The 18,670-nt window shown below is 37.6% G+C and overlaps 1 protein-coding gene across 8 annotated transcripts in view; it reads left to right on the top strand.

Annotated features, from left to right (window-relative positions):
- Positions 1–18,670, top strand: part of LOC102226915 (nesprin-1-like) — a 145,690-nt gene that overhangs the window by 19,209 nt on the left and 107,811 nt on the right. For 6 of the 8 annotated variants that reach the window (XM_023347782.1, XM_023347788.1, XM_023347785.1 and 3 more), the window contains exons 3-21: positions 2,399–2,494; positions 3,101–3,184; positions 5,819–5,839; positions 6,111–6,203; positions 7,678–7,856; positions 7,964–8,160; positions 8,735–8,847; positions 9,612–9,650; positions 10,678–10,785; positions 11,143–11,280; positions 12,227–12,391; positions 12,589–12,701; positions 12,865–13,033; positions 13,191–13,287; positions 15,442–15,647; positions 16,069–16,233; positions 17,167–17,319; positions 17,510–17,653; positions 17,768–17,938. In XM_023347782.1, coding sequence (XP_023203550.1) covers positions 2,399–2,494; positions 3,101–3,184; positions 5,819–5,839; positions 6,111–6,203; positions 7,678–7,856; positions 7,964–8,160; positions 8,735–8,847; positions 9,612–9,650; positions 10,678–10,785; positions 11,143–11,280; positions 12,227–12,391; positions 12,589–12,701; positions 12,865–13,033; positions 13,191–13,287; positions 15,442–15,647; positions 16,069–16,233; positions 17,167–17,319; positions 17,510–17,653; positions 17,768–17,938 — 2,451 coding nt within the window. The remainder of the gene's footprint in view (positions 1–2,398; positions 2,495–3,100; positions 3,185–5,818; positions 5,840–6,110; positions 6,204–7,677; positions 7,857–7,963; positions 8,161–8,734; positions 8,848–9,611; positions 9,651–10,677; positions 10,786–11,142; positions 11,281–12,226; positions 12,392–12,588; positions 12,702–12,864; positions 13,034–13,190; positions 13,288–15,441; positions 15,648–16,068; positions 16,234–17,166; positions 17,320–17,509; positions 17,654–17,767; positions 17,939–18,670) is intronic. The other 2 variants (XM_023347784.1, XM_023347783.1) reach the window with 2 other exon arrangements.

Here is an 18,670-nt window from a genome sequence, read left to right on the forward strand (position 1 = left end):
TTCTAATTGTGAAATCTTGAGTTAAGTTAATCTCTTGCATGCCACAAGAATGCTTGTTGACACTGGCAGGCTTTACTGTTCAATTGTTGGGAGCCATGCTGAATGTTTCGAGAGGTGCACAGTGCAGTACGCACCCTCTGCAAGAGCAACTTGTGTTTTACAAAGTTACTTGTTCTTGTGTTCAAACATTAGCATAACTATTGAAGTTTCTCTAGATTTTCATGACAGACATCCAGAGACATGTTTCCTTAAATTTAACACACTGCCATTCAGCGTGAAACCCTTCAGTCCTCTTTGTTTCCACTCTTCCCTTTGTCTTTCACGCTGTCGATCTTTTTGAATCTGCGGTGTCAAGTGTACCAAGGGAATAACACGAGAGCACACTCACACACACATCTTGAAACTCTTCTGTTCTCAATCAATTATGACCCAGACACTCACATGTAATTAGCTCATTAAGTTCTTGATTTATTTTTTTTAGTGTGTGTTGCACCGCAGATGAAATTAATATTATTTTCTTATTTTGTAATTGGTCTGAAATTTTCCTCATTAGCTTTGGGATTGTAATGAACAAATAGGTGAATTTAACTCCAATTAGCTTTTGGTGCAGTTTATCGCTTTGAATTGGACCTTTTATAAGCGCCTTCCCTGTCATCTTATGATACGGGAGGGAAACCCTGTCTGAGTATTCTCATCTCCAAAGCCTTGAATCGACATTAGAAGAGGAATTAGTGAGAAGAGCTTCCATATTTTCTAATTAATTTTTGAAAGACGTTGGGTAGTGTCTCCCCCCTCTCTTTTTTAGGATCCGTCTCGTTGCTAGTCTAAATCCCTCTCACACATTTACGATGTTTTGGTTTGTATTAATTTGTCTCATGCTCACATGGTCCACATGCAACACTCGTTCACACTACTTCAGCCTTCACTCTCTTTGCAGTTAATCTCCCTGTGAATGGTTCACTCATCTGAATGCTTTTCTCCCCCCTCTCACTCCCTTAAACCTCTCAGCCCCCCAGCATGTGACTGTGCTTTAAGAGAAATCCTTGATGTGGCGCTGGCGAGGAACAGAGATATGTGGATTTCCCCGAGTCTGAAAGTCAGTGTCAGGTCAGGGAGGAAGTCAGTGGGAAGGAGATAGTTTGAAATCATCAGCATATTTTAGGATTTGGAGGAACCCCATTTAAAGTCTACTTATGGGGTGAATCCAGCTGTCAGTAAAGGCGCTGGGACTGCCAAACTCCAACTAGACTCTGAGTACCTTTTCTGTGAGGATTTTCTTTATCCATGTTGCACAAGTTTAAATTAATGTCTACCAGTGTAATATATGTATTGCATTGTGGTTTATGTTGAGGATGTTCTGCTGAAAGTGGGATAGCGTGCAAAATAAACCACTTCTTCATTCATCATTTGCTGGACATTGCAAGAGCTATTACTGTACATCTGAAATGATCAGCCTTTGCACTCCTTCACGGAAAGGCTTATTGATTTGGAAAACTAAGAAAGCTATGGTCAGACCTTACAGCATTTATAAAAACAAATACTTATGTAAAAATATCAGTTTTGTTTTAAAAGGAGAATCTTGTTTCAGAATTAACAAAAGTAAATATCCTTTACCTTTACTACATTTTGTTGACTTACTTTCTTGGACTTCATGTAATTTGTTGGGATTTTATATGACAGACAAAAACAAAGACTGTCATTTTTACTAGTTCTTCTTTGCAAAACAGCAAAAACAGAAAGTGCATCTGAGCAGCAGCTTTCAAGATTTACCACAGATTCTCCATTAGATTTTTGGTTTATACTTTTACTAGCCCATTTAAGCAGAGAAATAGGTTTTGATCATAACCAGAAGTGTCCAAAGTATTAGAGCCACATTGAAGGATTAACCCTAACCATGCCCAAGACCACAATTAAAAAATAAGACATATTTGGTCAACCAACACAAATAATTGAAATATATTGACCTTAAATAACTGTGATGCAAAGTCTGCAAAGTTACATTTAGATAAAATGTAAAATCTTAGATGCAACTTTAGTGTTAATCTTTTATCAGTAAATGTTTTTTCTATATAGTGACATACAGTATGTCACTGTACACACTTATTTAGTAAAGTTGTGCAAATAATGCTCTAATTTTTGAAGAAATAGTGGGAAATATATATTTCCCATTTCTACAATTAAATAAAAAATATATTACAATAAAATATGCTAGAGCTATATTTAGATTTGTTTTATTGCAAAGGAAGTTTTTAAAACCATGTGTCTCTTCTTTTCCACCTTAATGCTATGTGCTATTACATAAAATTCCAATGCCATAGGTCGAAGCTTGTCCTAGAAACATGAATAATATTTAAGGCCTTAAGAATTTGTTTTAACATTTTATTTGTTCTCTGCATAGCATGTCCCTCCTCTTGAGGTGAAAGACCTGTTTGATGACATCAAGGATGGTGTGATGCTGCTGGCCCTCCTGGAAATCCTATCTGGACAAAAACTGGTGAGCTTTTCATCATGCATGTGACTTAGCGGCAGACTTCAAACAACTTATATCCTCTGAACTTGCCGGATTACAACTTTCTACATCGGCACGTGTTGAGTTGCCAAACCTCGCCGCAAAACCTGGTCTGATGACCGAGTAATAGAGTAATTTTCAATTCTTTATTTAAACTGCCTGTATAACTAATAAGAGGAATGTGAAACGAGCCCCGACTACATGGAAAGACTTATTGATTTGCTTGTATTAGGATGTTTGAATAGTGTAGGAAAGCCGAAGACAGATCAGAGTTCACACACAACACACAAAGACATCTTGAGGGTTTTACTTGGCCGCTATTGCCTAAGGTCTAAGCCTGTACGTCCTATTGATCCGTGTGTTTATAGTCAAACACATCTCTGACTGGTGCCTGTGTCTTTCTCACATTATTTCAGCATCTCTATTCCTGAGAAAATGATTCCTGCTTTTGTTCTTAGTCTTTTACTTGTAAATCTGTTTTTTTTTTCACCCATATTCTGCATAAAATTTCACTGCTGCATTCATGTCACACATTTCTCCCCTGTCTCTCTTTGTTTTGTGCGTGTCCATTGTTCCTTCTCTTCCTTCCAGCCATGTGAGCAGGGCAAGAAGCTAAAGAGGATCCACTGGGTCGCCAACATTGGTACAGCTCTTAAGTTCCTCGAGGGCAGAAAAGTAAGAGTTCAAGGTCTCCTTTGAATGTGTTTTCTTTTTTTTCCCCTGAATTTTTTTGCGCAGCTGCAGCCTCATGGGTGTAAATATTGAATCATGACCTTCAGTGACCTGATTCCTCCTCCTTCCACACCTTTCTGTCTTCTCTGCTTTTCACATACCTCATTTAATCCACAAACATCTCATTATTTTTTGTTGCATGTCTGCAAAAATTGGGTTGAATAGCTCTTCTGCATGTTGCATTAAATCACTCTTTGAATTTGTTGTTTGACTGGCTGCATTTAAGCAACAGAAAAGTCATTTAAAATCTAATTATTGGACTAATTCTAGTTCCTTAACTGATCCTCCCTTGCTTATTGGTTCCTAACATTGATTGTGCTTCATTTTATTCGTTTCGGAGCAGTCTTTGTTCCATTTCCACAATCCATTGGAAAAATTGTCCACTTTTACCCTGTTCATCTTTAGATTTACTTTGCCGCTTTATAAGTACCCATCAATTGTTGTTCACATTATGTCATGTTAAAACCAAAAAGTTAAATGTATTTTAATAAGATTTGAAGTGATAGACCAATACAAAATTGCCATAAGTGAAAGACGACAAATCAAAAATAATCTCTATTTGTTAAGTCTATGCACAAAAACAAGGAAAGTTTTCCCTGAAAATATATATACACAGTGTTTTAACAAAAGAGGAAGACAAGGTTGAATTAGTGCCAATATGCCTGGTATTGATCTGGGCACTCTGACTGTTAAGTGGTTATCAAAGAGACAGCCTGGGGAAAAACTGCCTTGTGGCAGCTCATTTTTGGAAATATCACTCTGCAGCACCGACCTGCAATTAGAAATCTAATCAGTTTGTGTTCAGGATGTGTGTGGTCTGCAGAGCTTTCTTGACTTTAGACCTTTACAAGATTACAGATTACAGATTAAACGCAGAGTTTCTGTGAACATCTATTTTTAAACCTCACAGATTCTCAATTGGATTTATATGTGGACTTTGATCATGTGGACTTTGATTTGGACAATTCTAACACCAGCATAAAATATGATCCTAACTATTCTGATGTCACTTTGGCTTTATATTTAAAGTGTTTTACAGCCTCAGCAGGTTTTCTTCCTGAAATGCTTTCTGTTTAGATCCACTCATCTCCCAACTGGGAAATGTAGGCCAGTCCCTGCTGAGGACAAGCATCCCCATACCATGATGCTCTCATACAATGTTTCACAATAGTTATATAAAGATTGTAGCACTTGTAAATGGCTTACTTTCAATACTCGATTAACTGATTAGCAGGACATCAGAGTAAAAGTACCGAATATAAGCAAATGCAATATTTTGGGGGGTTTTAGTCACAACTATGCTCTACTTTGATGCTGTTCTATCACATAATGTAAAATAAATAAGTATGCTCTAACCTGTTGTGCATACCATTATCTAATTTCATCTCCTGCCCCTTCGTTAGATTCAGAGATTAATGTCAAAGCTTTACGTGGCTCATCCTTGGATATGCATAAATAAAGCCATGAGTATGAGATGATGTCTGCAGGGACATTGATTTGTCTTCTTTGACTGCGTCAGGGTTAAAACTCTAAATCCGTTGGCACTAATCTGCTGTCTGGAGATGAGACATCAGTGAATTATGCATATATGTCTAGGAATGTGTTTGCAGATGTTTAACATGCCATAATTTGACTTTTTTTTACTTGTGGAATGTTACCAAACAAATTTTCAGATTTAACGTCACCTAGTTCTCCAACTTGAAATGATTTCCATCATAGTTTCTCAGAGCTCAAGGTGAAGGCTCCAGATAGTTTTGTTTTGTTTTGTCATTCTCTGGATGACAAAAATATTGCAAATATTTAGAGGACACCTTTTCAGAACTGCAATGTCCTGTTTTATTTAACATGTTAAAAAAATTATCTACAAAAACTGAAAGTCCAAAATCATTCCAAGAGTAGAGCTGTTATTTTGTCAATGTAAGCATTTTCATAAAATCATATTTACTTTTTTTTTAATACATTGTTTTCTTTGTGTCCCTGTATTTGAGTATAGTAAACCAACAATTCTATTTTTCTATTTACTGTTTCCTCTGCTCACTGCTGGTTTGATTTATCGGGATGACCTGCTGTGTTTTCTAATATAAAATCACGTATTGCATATTTTCCTTATCAGCAACCATCCTGCATTTTTCCACACTTTTCTCGCCTGCTCCCAATCTCCTCTTTCATGCTTGTTCTCAAATACTGAGTGGCTGCTATTGCCACATGATGACCTGTTGTGCTGCAGCATCTCAGTGATCTGACCCTCGGTTTGATAATATAGAATATTTCATCATATCACAAGATACAGCCCTCGCCTTCCGCCCCGTCCTCCGCCTCTTCTCTACCCCTCTCTGCCTTTTCTTTTCGTTCATCTCTGCTGGATGTAATCCTTGTTGCCTGTGTAGTGGAGATGCATCTCGACTCAATGCCAACCACTCGCGTTATCTTGCTGTGTGAAGTGTCGGCCTTCACACAGTCAATGAGCTGTTTGCTTTCAATCAAATGTACCTAGAGTGACTTCAGGTACTCTCTGTCTCCCTCCTCCACCTTCATAACTCCTACACTCATTTGTCTTTTTTTCTTATCTGCCCCAAGTCTGCCTATAGAGGATCTCCGGTCAGTATTCACACTGTTTCTGTATTGCTCTTGCCTGGACACAGAATAGGCTCAAATTTATCTGTCTCCAGCAGAACTGAGATAACATATCCCCTGTATTGTTCGTTTTGTAAAAACATTTGCAGCATAGCTCTGATTTACTAGATTAGATGAAAATTGTGTTTACCTCTATAAGAACAAGGATTAAGTTGCAGTTTGAAGTTGTTCTAGAGCTTTGAAGTAGCTCTAAAATGAAATATGAGCTGATTGTTGAAATTTTCTTTGGTAACAGATCAGGTTAGTAAACATAAACTCTACAGACATTGTGGATGGACGGCCATCGATTGTACTGGGGTTGGTGTGGACAATCATCCTGTATTTCCAGGTAATCTCATTATTTCCACAACTGGATCAAATCATCTCTGCAAGTTATTAAAATTAATCATCATGAATAAATTAAATTCTATTTAATATTCTGGTAAAAGCAACATTCAAAACTTTAAGAAATGCTTTGTTTTGTAATCACACCTCTGATTCTATGCAGATGATGGAGTAATTTTTAACAAGTATCTAGAAAGCCACAGAAAAACCCATCTTTGTCTACAGATTGTTTAAAATCGGCAAATATCAATCTTTCATGGCATCCACAGTAAACAAAAAAACCCCAATCTATCAGCCATTTCTGTCACACTCAGCAACAGCAACATCAAGAAACATGAGATTACAGGAATTAACTGTGTAACATAAAGAATCCACGCAAAACAAATTTTTCAGTATGTCACAAAATGCATTAAACAATTTACAAACACTTGGTGAGGATTATCTTTGCATATTAATGCATCTTGAACAACTGATGAGCAAACTTGGACTTTATGCTGAGGATTGATGTCCTGCTGTGCACTTATTCATCTTTTCTTTGTTCCATGGTTAGAACAAAAGTTAGCCAAGCTGGTTGAACAGACTATTCTTGTCATGCACAACTCAACAGTTAGTTAAAAAAATCATAATATTTTTGAGATTTACTTTAAATGGATAATTAATGAAAACAGGCTTTTTTGGCAGTCATTACATTGTCATTACATAAATTTTCACTGATCGCAACCCTTCGTTATATTAATAGACTCTTCTTTTTGAACAATTTTTTTGAACATTGACCAAATTTGTTGGATATGGATGTGGTTTCTGTGTGCAAGCTCAACTCTGAGGAAAACACAATTCTCTAGAGCGTTTACTAGTTTTTACACTCTACTGCTGTTGAAAGTCTCATTGATGGTTTTTCAGGCATAATCTTGTTAGCAGCAATTTATTTGCACACTTTTATCATCATAGCTATAAGTATAATTCAGTTACCAACTTGAAGGGAAATGTTGTTCACAACAATCTTACCAGAATATTTTCATGTACTGATGTAAATGTATTGCCCTGGATGTGTTTTTACAAATGTAGATCAACACATATTTTGGTCCAAAGTGCTAAATCCAAACTCTTTTGGATTGCCCGAAAAAATATTTGATAAATTCAACATTACAGTAACTTTTACTGGAATTATTTATTCAGTTTATTTAACAAATATTATAAACCACTGATGTATGAAGAAATTATTAGTGCTATGTTGTATTTTGTTTTTATTAAAACACCACCTATTTATTCTTCATTTTTTCAAACTTTTCAGTTAATTTACCAGAAGTATTCAAAAACAATAATGACAGTCAAACATTTCTTTTGAAAACCACATTTTAAAAATCATTTTCATATCCACAGAAGTTTTGTATGTATAAACAAAATCCATTTATTATGCCAGAAAGCTTACCGCAGAATACATTAATAACCTGAAATTTGTTGTTTTTCTCTCCCTACAGATTGAAGAGCTAACCAGCAGCCTACCAGAGCTCCAAGCCTTTTCCAGCAGTAACTCCTCCCTGGATAGCTCCACCAGCAGCACCGACACCACCAGCCCGCCTGTCAAACGGAGACCTCTGGCTCTGCAAGGGGGAGCCAGAAAGGCTTTACTCAGATGGGTTCAGCAGACAGCCACCAAGTACAAAGCTTTATTTATCACATAAATAAAAGAAATGAATGCTTCTTGAACAAAAAAAAAGTGGTCTATTTGGTCCGTTTGACCCCACAAATTTGTGCTGTTTGCAGATGTCTAGGGCTTGACGTGAAGGACTTTGGGCCCAGCTGGCGCACCGGTTTAGCCTTCTTTGCTGTTATCAATGCCCTCCGGCCTAATCTGGTAGACATGGAGCGGGTATGGAGAAGGCCCAATCGGGAAAATTTACAGGAAGCGTTCTTATTGGCTGAGACTGAGTTAGGCATCCCACAGCTTCTTGATCCAGAGGGTAAATAACATTTTCTATAGAATTTCTAAGATTGTTTGCACGCAAGTTATATTGAACCTGAACTGTGCAGCTGTTTGCATTTAAAATACCTCAATCGAGATGACATTTATGGCTGTTTACTTCAGCGTGTCATTTGTGCATTGTGTTGGTTTGTCATAAATGGAAAGCAACATAGTCTTATTACATTCATAGTGAAATAAGTAACATCTGATGTGATATAAGTTCACAAAACAGAAATAAGGCAATGCATACAATACCACATCAGATGTGCAACTCGGTGTCATTGCCAAACACCATCTGTGCCCCTTCACGCCTGCAACACAGAATGATCTTTGACAAATTGAGCCTGACACCACTATAATTAAGGTCCATTAGGCCGTGAGATTCGGCATGGCAGAGTTTCCATACCGAGGTTAGACGCTAATCTGAAATGCCAAGGATTGTTTTCATACAATATGACACTTGTCCATCTGAGACAGACCTATTCTCAGCTGTGGCGATTTTTTTTTTCTAACTGTTGAAACACTTGAAAGTCAATGTGACTTTTCATTACATTCATTGGTTTCTCTATCAGACGTGGATGTAGACAAGCCAGATGAAAAATCTGTCATGACGTACGTCGCCCAGTTCTTGAAGCATCATCCCGACAGAAAGCAGAGCGACTTGGAAGAAAAGCTTGAAGAAGCGGTAACAGCTTTTCCATCTAGATATTTCTAACATTTATCTTATTGTGTATTATCAGTTTTTCCTTGAATAAGTCTCTATAAGTTCATCTAACTTCAGGCAGATGTATCAAATGGATTACAGTATCCTTACAGGACATTTTCTTTAATATTTTTTTAATTCAAAATTTTTTAAAAAGACAACTCACTTATACAGTAAAAGTGTAAAAGTCTTTGAACATTTTTACATTTTGTCATGTTGCAACCACCAACACAAAATAGTACATAATTATAAGGAAAGTGAAAATAGACATTCACATTAAAAATCTGAAAAATGTTGCCTATGCTTGTATTCAGCCCCATTTACTCTGATACCCCTAAATATAATCCAGTAGAGGCCTTCAGAAATCACCTAGTTTAAAATAACCTCACTTGCGAGTAATTACGTTAATGCAGCTGTTTTTTGATGGCCGCAGATGTATATTAGATGTATAAACAGTATTAAGCAAACAGTATCATGAAGTCCAAGGAGCACAGCAGAGAATGAGACTTAAAACACTTTTGGCGGTAAATGCAGCGATGAATATGTCACAGTTATGCAGGTCTATCTAAAATCCTCAAAATAGATTCAAGTCTGTGGTTGCAATGTGACAAAATTGTGAGAAAAACAGTTATAGTAGGTATTAATACTTTTGCAAGGCATTGTATATAATATTTGATTGGTTTTCATCTTCCTCTGCTCCTCTGTGGTGTCTGCTTTCCCGTCACGTTGCTCGCCTCTACCTACAGGATGATCTTGCTCCTCGGGACATAGAGGAAATGTTTGAGGTATGTCATGTCTTTAACGTCTCATTTTCCCCAGATTAATGCAAATAGAATGGATACTTTCACTTTTACTCCACACGCAGTGTTTGCCTTAGGTTTATTTTCCCTGTTCTTGAATTAATCATCCATAGTATTACTCTAAACTGTACACGAAAGCGAGATTAAACATCATTTTTTTCATGTCAAAACAGATCCTGTTTGCTAATGTCGGCTCACCTGACTTGACATTTCCGCCCCAGGGTGTCTATTCTAATAAAATGTGATATTGCCATTTATGCACGCTGCCAGGTCGCACTGTGACTGCTGGTCCCATTAGCATGACAATGAAAGCCTCTGGCGTCGGCTCTTTGCGTTGATGCAGGCTTTTTTATGGAAAGCTGGTGAATAGAAGAGGTTGATTTTAAGGTGAAAAGTATCTTGAGTTGCTTGCTTTTTCTGTCACTTTGAATTTTGTCTTTGAATACTGATAAGGTTTTGTTTATTTTGGTTGTTAAAGGTCCTTGCTCTCATGGCAACAATATATTTATCCTGTAGACTCTAAAAGCAACAGATGTCTCCTTATATGAAAGACTGAAGATGCTTAAAAAAATGTAAGACAGCCAAAGCTTTATGACTTGAGGTGTTTCATGAAATAAAGTTTGGGTAAATCTGAAGAGATTGGCGACTGAACTACTTTGAATAATCTATAACAAAAGCTTTTAGGCACTGCATTATTATCGTTGTAGTTTCCTTAAATCCAATGAAATGGTAGGGGGGAGTTTAGACAAAGTGTCCTGCTTAAGCTGAGTGTTTTTGGCAGCTGTGAGCTTTTGATTTTTCCCAACAGGAGACGAGATTAGTAGGAGAACACATTTTAACGGTTCATTGTCTGCCTCTTCACCTATTTCTTTTCTTCATTTTCCCTTTTTTTCAAACTCCATCTTCTTTATCCCCTTTTCTCTTCCTTATCTGCTTCCCCACTTCCTCCTCCTTGTCCATCTTTCCTCACCCGTCTTTCACCCCTTTTGCGTTCCCCATCCCGGCCTTCCAGAGAGAACAGCGAAAGAGCCAGAGGGAACTCAAAATGTGGCTCGACCAGCTGGAGAAAGAGGCGGTACACGCACAGGAGACCCAGGGCAGTCTTGCTCAACAGTACCAGGTTAGTGAGGGTGTGTGTGTGTAGAGTTTAACATAGGGACACTCTGCACAGACGGTCCTATTAATAGCTTAATCTGAGGCATTTCACTGTAGGAATCAAGCATTAGCCGTCATATTTTCTGTCTGGCTTATTTCTCCAAGCCTCAGGATACATTCCGTATACCACAGCATGTGGGATATCCTCATTTTCTTTTCACTGGTTTCAGAATGTGAAGGCAGTAAGTCTCATATTAGGAAAAAGCAGATGAGATGCCTGTGGGAAGACGGTGTAACCTGTCGAAGATCTGTTAGTCTCTCAGTGTGGTGCGACACCTAGGGCAAAAACATCCAAATTAGTTTATTTCTATATTTATTTTAGCTTTTCAAAAGCCTTCAAGTCCAGCTGGAGATGAAGCGGAAGCAGGTGGAGGGCGCTTTGCAGTCCACGCAGAGAGACGGGATGCTGACTGTGGATCAGGCTCTGGTCAAACAGGCCTGGGAAAGAGTCTCCAACAGGGTGAGAGAAACTGTCTTCTTCTATAAAGAACCAGATTCAGTTAGTGTTATGGCATTTCACAAAGTTTGAGTCTTTTTTTTTTGTCTTATTCAGAAAATAAACAAACCCAAAAGCTGTGATAGCTTCTCTTTAAGATTATAAGGAGATTAGAAACACTGAGAGAACATGTGTTTCCAAATGTTTCCAAAATCATGGAAGTCACATGCTATTGTGCCTTACATGTTTTTACATTAAGGCTACAAATCATCAGTGTATTTGTGTTTTAACTCAAAGTGGCATATAGAGGTTAAATAGAAGCTGTCTCATCATTTTCTATAGCTAGTAATCTGAAAAGTATGGAATGCATTTTCTATTTGTCATGATGTGGAGAATGCATTTAGAGTTAATTGTGATATAAATGTTGTTAAATACTCGGCAGTTCTGAAAAAGCCTGATAGAAGCTACAGAAGATGTGAGATGTGCTATCAATCAAATAAAAACAGGTAAAAAATTCACTGGGTAGATGTGTAAAGCTTGTAAAGGCACTTTACAAGCTTTACATATCAGACTAACATCAGATAAAATGGTTTTTTAATGTTTTGTCTCAGGGGGACTGAATATAAATGCATGCCACACATTTCAGAATATTACGCTGTAAAATAATACTATATCTCTGTTTCCCTTTCCTTCCACTTCTCCAGTTATACATCACTTGTGTTGGTTTGAAATTTGTGGTTATAATGTGTCAAAATGTGGAAAAGCTTGTATTACCTACTTATGATGATTTACTAGCATTGGCACTGAAAAACATTTCAGCAACCATCATTATAACCTTCAATTTCACCTTGTTTTCACTCATTTACACTGAAGCGGTTAAATCTGATTTAAATTGTAAACTTTCTCAAGACCAATGCATACATCTATTTTTTTCTTTGGTTTAACACACTAATTGCTTTTTGTAAATCAGCTCTTGGATTGGCACCTTCACCTGGACCGATCCCTGCCAGCTCCTCTGGGAACCGTAGGGGAATGGCTACATGAGGCTGAAGGAGCCCTGCGACAAGAGATTACTGTCCAGCAGGCTCATGATAACACAGCTAGTACTGTGCACAGAGCTCTGGAGCAGCACAAGGTTAGTTTTCAGCAATGTACAGAAGGAGGAAGGCAATATGTTGCCAGAAAAAGGCAGTTAATGAAAAAAAGAAAGCTGGAAGAAGACCTAACGCTTGGCAAAATTACTAGAACATTTTTAGAATATTCCTAAAATTTTGGTCTGGAAATGTATTACTTTGCTTGTCTTTTTGTTTTTCTGCATTGTGCATTTTACAGGATGTGTTGAGGAGCTTGGAGAGTCACCAGCAGATTTTTCAGCGAATCCATAAAGACAGAAGTGTTGACGGTGTTCCTGTTCCACAGGATCAGCTCCAAGACATGGCTGAGCGGTGAGTCTGAAAAATACAGCAGAGTAGTAATGTTTGCTGGCAGGAATACCTAAATCACTAAACTGGCATGCTTGCACAATCTGGTTTACAGGAAAACAGCCAAATATGAGTAAAAAGCTGCCCATCTGATGTCTTTATGTATAAACCTTCTCTTCCTGCATAGGATGAACTTTGTTTCTACATCCTCTAGCCTCCATCTGGCCAGAATGGCGTTTCTTGAGAACAAACACCACATGCAGGCCTTCCTCACACTGGCCGAATCCAGGCTGAAATCCTGGATCATTAAATATGGCCACCAGGAATCTGTGGAACTGATGCTCAGCAACTATATTGTGAGAATTTTGTTATTAGGATTGTAGCTTTCTAAATATCTTGATTGCAATGTCTAAAAAGAAAAATTCTTGGTTTGTTTTTAAATTTTATCTTGTAAATCCTACATATCGTGGTCATATGTGGTCATAATTGTCAATGTTCATCTCTTTTCATTAGTCATTTGTGGAGAAGCAGCATTTCTTTGAAAATTATGAGGCATTGTTCCAGTCCCTAAAACAATCTGCAGAGACCTACGTCAGTATGGACAGCTCAGGTGAGAAATTATAATATTTAAGCCACTAAGTTACCTGGAGTAAAATTAGGAGATATTTATTTTAATAGAAAAACAAATACACTCCATTTTCTTGATACTTTTGAATAGTTGCAGAACGTCTAGCTGCACTGACACTTTCTGTATACTTGAGCTGAAGTTTTCCTCAAAAGCATCATATGTTTACCAGCAACATACATGACTGTATATCCAGCCTACATGTAAACACTAATATCAAGGCACACATCTGAAAAATAACTAATATACAAACTAAAAATGATGGTTTCCAAAATGGCTCCATGTGGAATACCTGAGTCAATTAAAATTGTATTTTGCAATATGCTGTTCACACCATTTAAGATATGATTCAAACTATTATAATGACATCATAGATGGATTATTGTGAGAGTTTTGAGTTTACTCCTTTGGAGCTGAAATTAAACCTTTATTAAGCGATTGTCTATTTTTAAATGTGTTATTTTAATAATTTTTCTGCTATGTGCCAACACATTTGCTTTAGGAGCCTTTCTATGCCTCACTGATTTATGTCAGACTGGCTCCTTTGAACGTTATCAAGTATAGAACTGATAATGAGTGGAAAACCAGACAAAGTCCAAATCACCCTTCCAGAAGGACATTAAAAACCATCAAAAAGTCTTGGTGAAGATCCCCTTAATAAAGACACAATGGCTGAAGCGAAATATAAAGAAATTAGGAATAAATTAAACGTTAGCAAATAGGTGTTAATGTTAAGCAGTTTCTATATAAGTTAAATTGAGGATCCAAGCTGAAAACTGTTTAAATAATGCAGGACTGAAATAAAACTGTCACATTAACTCATAAGAAGCATGACTCACAGTAGTGTAACACAATCACTGTTTATTCCTCTGATGGATAAAATGTTTAATATCATCAAGCCAGTTGCATTTCCTCATTTGGTTAGGTCTTTCCTAAAATAATTACATGCCCCCACATTCATTCAGTTTGACATCAGATTAAAACAAATGCACGTTATATCTCAACTTTATCTTCCCTCTTCAGCAGCCCAGTAACCAATGAGGTGTTTTTGTTCAGCAGCTCATTGAAGCAAGCACTGACTGATTTTACAATTAGCTGGAAGAGGAGAGTCTGCAGGCTACAACTAAATGAGGTTCCTTCGTTCCCAGCTCTCAGTGGGGAATACGACCCCATTTGCCTGTTTAAGGGGCTGCTCCACTTCTGCGGGTCTCTGGGCACAGACTGTGTGAGCTAGTTTGTTGGTTTCATTAGGTTTTTTGGGGCTGTTATGCTTTAGGGTATACAGAGAGGAGAAGTGAGCTGTGGCGAGAAATCAGGACATCTGAGGTTTGATTGGTCGGCCGGGTGAATGAAATACACCTGGTGTTGATGAAGTCAGTGGTCTTGGAGTGAAGAAGATACTGAAGAGCAAGGTGCTGATGATGATGTTATTCTGACTTCTAATGAACATCTATTTAAAACTGGTTTTATTATTTACTTACTTCCTTGACTAAAGTCTGCTTCTGCTGTGCTGAAGAAAGTGAACCAAAGCAATGCAGCACACAAGCAATACGTTTCCCTATAGTGAGATTTTTTGGGTCAGAGATTCGTCTGCAGAGGCATGCGGCTTCATCAATCTAAATGTGAACCTCATCTGGTGTTTCAGTGACGTTGTACCATCTGCCATAAAACCTAGCGGGGCTTCAGAGACCGCTACAACTTACTGTAAATGTAACACAAGTTAATAATAGCAAAAAAACAGATTTAGCCTGTAGATCTTACAGTAGACTTAAATGGAAATAAAATGTTTTATTTTTAACCAAAGCAAAAGTCCAAATAAAGTTGCACAGTATTTTAATTTTAAGTTTCCTAATATTAGACCTTAGAATGCAAAAGAAATTAATACTGGGTTGTAAGTGATCTGTATTTAATTCCTAAATTTTTATGGTTGAAACAGCCCTGTTTTAAAGGAAGTAATTTTCTACAATTCATGTAGGTCTTGGAATTAAATCATAATTGTACTGATTAGGTTGTAAAAGGTCATAAAATGTAAGTCACAGAAATATGCAGGAACCCTGTGTGGAAGACCATCTCATTCTAGCTACCCTCAGAAGTTTATTGAATTACAATTCTGCTATTGACATTTCTTTTGGCTTCCAGTGGATGAAGGCGAAATGGGAGTTCGCAGATTTATGCGAGAAGTGGTGACTCAGTGGAGGAGCCTGTCTATGGAAGTGCGCAGTGTGAGGAGTATGCTGGAGGAGGTCCTGTCCAACTGGCAGAGGTACGGCTCCACCGTCGCCTCCCTGCAGGCCTGGCTGGAGGATGCAGAAGAAGCCCTGAACCAGCCAGAGAAGGTCAAACAGGTATGTCTTTTTTTTTGTATATGTGTGATGAGGTGAAGGATGCCCTGATAGACGGTGACTCAGTGTTGGCAGTTGGCAATCAAATATACATCAGCTCAGTCATTGTCTTTAAAGTGGAATCCCATTAGAAGTTTCCTCTCGAGTATCATACAATCGCTTTGACTTACTACAAGCCATGGAGGATGGCTCTGTTGTCACATTACCATAGCAACCACAGATTCACATCCTCACCAAGGATTAGACAGCTAATTACCCCAGTTTTATTGTCCCTCCTTTGTTTCCTTACTTGAATCCCTGTCTTTGTTTCTTTTTTATTAGCTCTCTCCAATTCATTCACTGACACTTATTCTTTGTTTTTCTGAAGCTCCTTTGTGCCTGCATGTCTTTTTTCCCCTCTCTAATGTGTCTGTCTTTCTTCCAGGAGTTTTTTAGGAATCTCAGCCACTGGATGGATCAGCATGCAGCCATGAACGACGCTGGGAATTTTCTCATTGAAACGTCTGATGAGACCGTGTCGCTTGACCTCAAGCAGCAGCTGCTTCTGCTAAACGGACGATGGAGAGACCTCTTCCTCAAAGTCAAACAAGTAACCAGGACAACAATAAACTTTATACTTTATTTGTGTCAGTTGTGTTCTGACTGCACAAGAAAGACCTAAACATTTTTTTACAAACAATAATTGATCTTTAATAAATCAAATATGAACATGCAAATCTTAATATTTGGATTATTGTCTCTTACTCAGTCACTGAGAAACCACATGCTTTTTGCAGCCACCAGCAAGTTCCTGGAATATTTTTGGCTGAATATCTGACAACTTCTCTTGGCAGACTTAGTTGAGTTCATTCAAATTAATTGGTTTCCTGTCATGCACCCTGCTTTTCAGCATTGTCAACACATTTAAGGTTGACTTCATGCTTTCTGAAATACCATTAGAGAAGTTAGAAAAAACATAATATCCATTCCAAAGCCTGCTGTGATTTGTGTTGGAGTTTATATCTCTGCCAAAAGAAGCAAACAATACCAGACCAACTATCAAACATGGCAAGGACATCATTATGCTGCGAGACTCTTTCACTGCCTGCGCCTGGCATAGCACAAAGTTGTGGTTATGTACTGATAGAAAAAGGATTTTCAGCTTATCTAATTCACATGTCAGAATGTCCAAAGTGTGACACATCTTTTTTAAATTCAATTGAAAATTTTTACATTAGAAGATGAGAATTACTAAGGCCTTACATTCAATGTTGTGGAAGAGAAACATGAAAACTCCTGTCAGTTTCATCCTTAAACTCAACAACTGCCATTTTTCCGATGGGAGGTTTTGCGATTCATTCCTCACTGTTTTTAAAATTTAGTTACAAAAATGTATCTTCTTCAGCCAGTATGTATAATTTTGATTTTGTGTAGAGAGAATATCTATAATGAATTCAAGCTTGTGCACCCAAATTCTTGTTTTCGATTGAAATTTGGAAGTGCCACCTTTCCAAATAAAGGATCTTTTCTTTCTTTGCTTCAGTATGCTCATTCAGATGAGTTGGAAAAGTGGAGAAAAGACCACCTAAAGGCTGTGTGGACCCTAAAAGAGCTGCTGGAAGCAGCAGAGGCCAAGCTGAATGCTCCTGTTCAGGTGTCCTTCCTTGGAGTCAAAGCCTTCCTGCAGGATGTAGAGGTTGGTTTATAAAATCGTCTACCTTACATAAAGGCCATAAAGGCACAAGTGCAGCCCAGTATTTGCACGCGTTCTGTAAAATATTTAAATGTAGACAACGTTGATGCACTAGCTGTGCATTCATGCTGGACATAGGCTCATTTATTGTGAGTAATTGTGGGTGAATTGACCCTTTACATGCTCATCTCAGAGCACCAAGCAAAAGGTCGTTTCCATGGAGACCCAATACAAGTTGGCTGCCCACAGTGCTCAGCTCCTTGCCAAGGATGCAACACAGGATGAAGCTGCCAGGGTCATGGCAACCATGGCAAAGGCTAAAACTCAGCTGAACAAGGTGCGACTTGTAAATGCCAAACCATGAGTTTCATTTAGTTTTTTTTCTTTAATACTTTTTTGTGATATATATATATATATATATATATATATATATTTGTATTTTTGTGTTTAGGTGAGAGAGCGGTGCCCCTCCTTGGTGAGAGAATGTCACTTCCTGCTGCCACTGCTGGAGGAAATGGAGAAACACATCAGTGGTTTCTATCAGGCCCTGGAACGGGCAAGTCGGATCACTGCTGGTGTGAGAGACTCGGAGGTACCTGGCCAACAGAAACACAAGTTACAGGCAAGATAATCTGATCACAAGACTTCACATGATAAAGTTATGGCATACATGGATACATTAGGGTTGCTAAAGGAAAAAATGTGATTCACAAAATCTGAGAGACAAAATGGCCTGAATCAATCAGTCTTAAGAGTTGGGGGAAAAAGTCAGTAACACTTTATTTGACGGGTTGTGAATAAGACTGTCATGACACCGTCATAAACATGACATAACACCTGTCATGAACATGAGTAAGTCTTAATGAATATTTATGACTGTTGTCGTAAAGTGTCATTTGGTAAATCATGACACTTGTAATACAAAGTTGACATTATTCAAAATGTCTTTGTTATGACAACTTGACATTAACTAAGAAAACATGACCTGACATAAATTTGTTATAAAAGTCTTACTGATTAAACTTTAGCTTTAATAACATATAGTTACATAATTGTTAAAGTTTAAACATATCATGTTTTCTTAGTTAATGTCAAGTTGTCATAACGAAGACATTTTGAATAATATCAACTTTGTATTAAAAGTGTCATGATTTACCAAAAGACACTTTATGACAACAGTCATAAATATTCATGAAGACTTACTCATGTTCATGACAGGTGTTATGCCATGTTTATGATGGTGTCATGACAGTCTTATTCACAACCCGTAAAATAATGTGTTAACAAAATGTCAAGAAGCAAAACAATTTGAAATATATAGGAAAACCAGTTAGCCAAAATGAAAGCAACAATA

Source organism: Xiphophorus maculatus, chromosome 15 (assembly GCF_002775205.1).
Source record: "Xiphophorus maculatus strain JP 163 A chromosome 15, X_maculatus-5.0-male, whole genome shotgun sequence".
Lineage (NCBI taxonomy): Eukaryota > Metazoa > Chordata > Actinopteri > Cyprinodontiformes > Poeciliidae > Xiphophorus > Xiphophorus maculatus.